At 42.0% G+C, this 3,042-nt stretch overlaps 1 protein-coding gene across 1 annotated transcript; it reads left to right on the top strand.

Annotated features, from left to right (window-relative positions):
- Positions 1-220: 220 nt before the first annotated feature.
- SARC_04757 (hypothetical protein) lies at positions 221-2,953 on the top strand (the record flags this gene model as incomplete). Its single annotated transcript, XM_014301391.1, has 5 exons — positions 221-253; positions 716-787; positions 1,541-1,701; positions 2,119-2,396; positions 2,823-2,953. 5 exons carry the CDS (start codon positions 221-223, stop codon positions 2,951-2,953), a joined length of 675 nt encoding a protein of 224 aa, XP_014156866.1.
- Positions 2,954-3,042: the final 89 nt, after the last annotated feature.

The following is a 3,042-nucleotide window of genomic DNA, read 5'->3' as shown; positions in this document are numbered from 1 at the left end:
TATGATAGCCAAATAGGTATTTTCTGCGTTTGTCATGCGGTTTGTATGTTCATGTACATACTTCGGGTTTGCACGATGCGCAGCTGAGTACTACTACACCCATTTAATGCTCTGGCGGTTAACTCCATCTATTGTCGTTGTCCTGTTTCACTCTAATCGTGCAATCTGCAAGTGTGTCAGCATATTGGCCATACTAGTTACAATCATAGGGAAAACCTCGATGTACAATGCATCCATCGCGTACTGTAGTCACGTACGATGCGCGCGCTTTGCCATCATACACTCCAGCACGAAGACTTACCACAGTCCATACTCAGCTGAAGTATATATTCGTACACTGCACACGAAGCGCGTGCTCACACTATAAGTAGAATGACGGGTTACAGTGTTCCGGTGGTTACGAGATCTTACATACTGCACACCTTTGTATGCTCTACAATAGCTGCAACCTTGTATTTGTTGCGTACTTCGTTGTATCAAACTGTAGCCGTACCCCAAATAGCTACAGCCATGTCTGCGTTGTTCAGTGTACCATATCTGCATAGATATGCATTGCATCAACCGCCATTTCGTGATCGGTCCCATTTACTAAGCGCACGTCCAATGGATTCTGGTGCCGTGGACCTGTGCATGCTTTCATTTGTTCTTTCCGCTTCGAAATCATTCATGTTTTCAATCTCAAAATGGCATTGCTGCCATGTTGTTCTGTCTATAGGTTCCGGTGACTGAGACCGAGGCTCTGTCCACGTCGCTGATGGGCATCTTTGAGAAGAGACGGTTTGTAAAGGTATGTCATCAGACTTGTGGAAACCTGTACCTGTGCTAGTAAGTTCGATTGTAAAGTGTTCCAACAAGGATTACAGATGGCATGTGAGCAGTGATATTTTAAATTTTATACATACATATATATATTTATATTTATATATATATGTATATATAGATATATATAGATATATATATATATATATACATATATGTGTGTGTGTGTGTTGTAAAGGTATGTCATCAGAATTGTGGCAACTTGTACCTGTGCTAGTAAGTTCGATTGCAAAGTGTTCCAACAAGGATTCCAGACGGCATGTGAGCAGTGATATTTTTAACTTTATACATATTGTATATATAAATATATATATCTGTCTGTCTGTCTGTGTCTCTGTGTGTGTCTGTGTGTGTCTGTGTGTGTGTCTGTATCTCTCTCTCTCTGTGTGTGTGTGTCTCTCTCTCTCTCTCTCTGTGTGTGTGTGTGTGTGTCTGTGTCTGTGTGCGTGCGTGTGTGTGTGTATGTATGTATGTATGTATGTGTATGTATGTGTGTGTATGTATGTATTTCTTGCCCATCCCATGTAGTATTTTTGGTCGTGAACGTACTGTTATCTACTTGTTCTGTATGTACTGCGTCCCACTACATCCTTCATCCGTCTATCCAACCTAATCTGATTCTCACTATACGAACTTCTTCTCGCAAAGAAAACGATACTCGCTGGTACTGTATTCTAATATTCTCATCCCTACACCGATCCTTCTTGCGCACTTGGTGTAGTTTTTGTCCTGGGCCGTCCAGTACAAAGAAGAGGACAAAAAGACCTGGCAGGGCCTCGACCCACACCGCCATACCATGCAAGCCGTGTTCGACCATTTTGGACTGGACAACAACACCGCCGATTTCACAGGCCATTCCATCTGTCTGTACCGTGACGATGAGTAAGTTGTGTTGTTGTGCCCGTTGTGTCATAGTAGTAACGGGATATATGTATTTTTTTTGGAACTATCAAAGATGTACATGAGCATGTACATATATACCATACTTTCTACTACATTGTATATGCATATACAATATGTACATGAACGTAAAAGTTTCAACTATGTCATACCTACACGTATCATACGTACATATACATACTTTCGTACATTCATACATACATACATACATACATACATACATACATACATACATACATACATACATTCATACATACATACATACATACATACACACATACACATGCATACATACATACATACATACATACACAACTACATATTAAATATGTATACCATCCTCATGACCATCCACTCATTGTTTGTTTTCTTGCATATTGCTGGCCGTGTACTCATCAGCTACAAGAAGAAGTCCTTCCGCGATGCTGTAGAGAAGATCAAGCTATACCAGTCCTCTCTGGCCCGCTACGGCAAGTCCCCTTATATCTACCCCCTATACGGTCTAGGCGAGATGCCCCAGGGGTTCGCACGTCTGTCGGCCGTGTATGGGGGTACCTACATGTTGGACACACCTGTGGACGAAATTGTTATGGAGGAGGGCAAGGTTGTGGGCGTCAAATCCGGCGACAATGTCATCAAGACGAAGATGGTCATAGGGGACCCTTCATACTTCAGTGGTATGTACATTAGCGCAGGCTTATGGACGTTGCTGTGGTATGATAGTCTTATTGCGTATGATTTTTTTTATATGCCTACTCGCACGTCACAGGCAGATGTATGCGAATGAATTTTATATATACATTCAACGATATTACATACTTACCAAATCGCCTACACACACATCACAGGCAGATGCTTATCCATATCCAAGTGAATCTTATACATATATCCAACAATATTACAACTTATGAGATGCCTTTCTGTCTGCCCCTATCTTTCATGTTCACACCCGTCCACCCTGTCGTACGTTCACACTCGCGTAGAAGCATGTCTTCTTGCGTGCAACAGAATAGTCACCACGCACCGTACCGCACCATGATTGCCACAGTGCAAATGTTGGGATTCTTAATAAAACTGAATAAACCTCACAACCCTTCTCACAGGCCGTGTTAAGAAGACCGGTCAAGTGGCCCGGTGCATCTGCATCCTGAATCACCCCATCAATAACACCAACAACTCGGAGAGTTGCCAAATGATCATTCCTGCCAACCAATGCAATCCCCCCCCGTCGTAACGGTAGGTGAACTAGTAGGGAATGCGTTGCCTCGGCTATATATATATATATATATATATATATATATATATGTATGTATGTATGTATGT

Source organism: Sphaeroforma arctica (assembly GCF_001186125.1).
Source record: "Sphaeroforma arctica JP610 unplaced genomic scaffold supercont1.280, whole genome shotgun sequence".
Taxonomy (NCBI): domain Eukaryota; class Ichthyosporea; order Ichthyophonida; genus Sphaeroforma; species Sphaeroforma arctica.
Note: the sequence above shows the minus strand (reverse complement) of the source record. Positions and strands in the feature narration are given on the sequence as shown.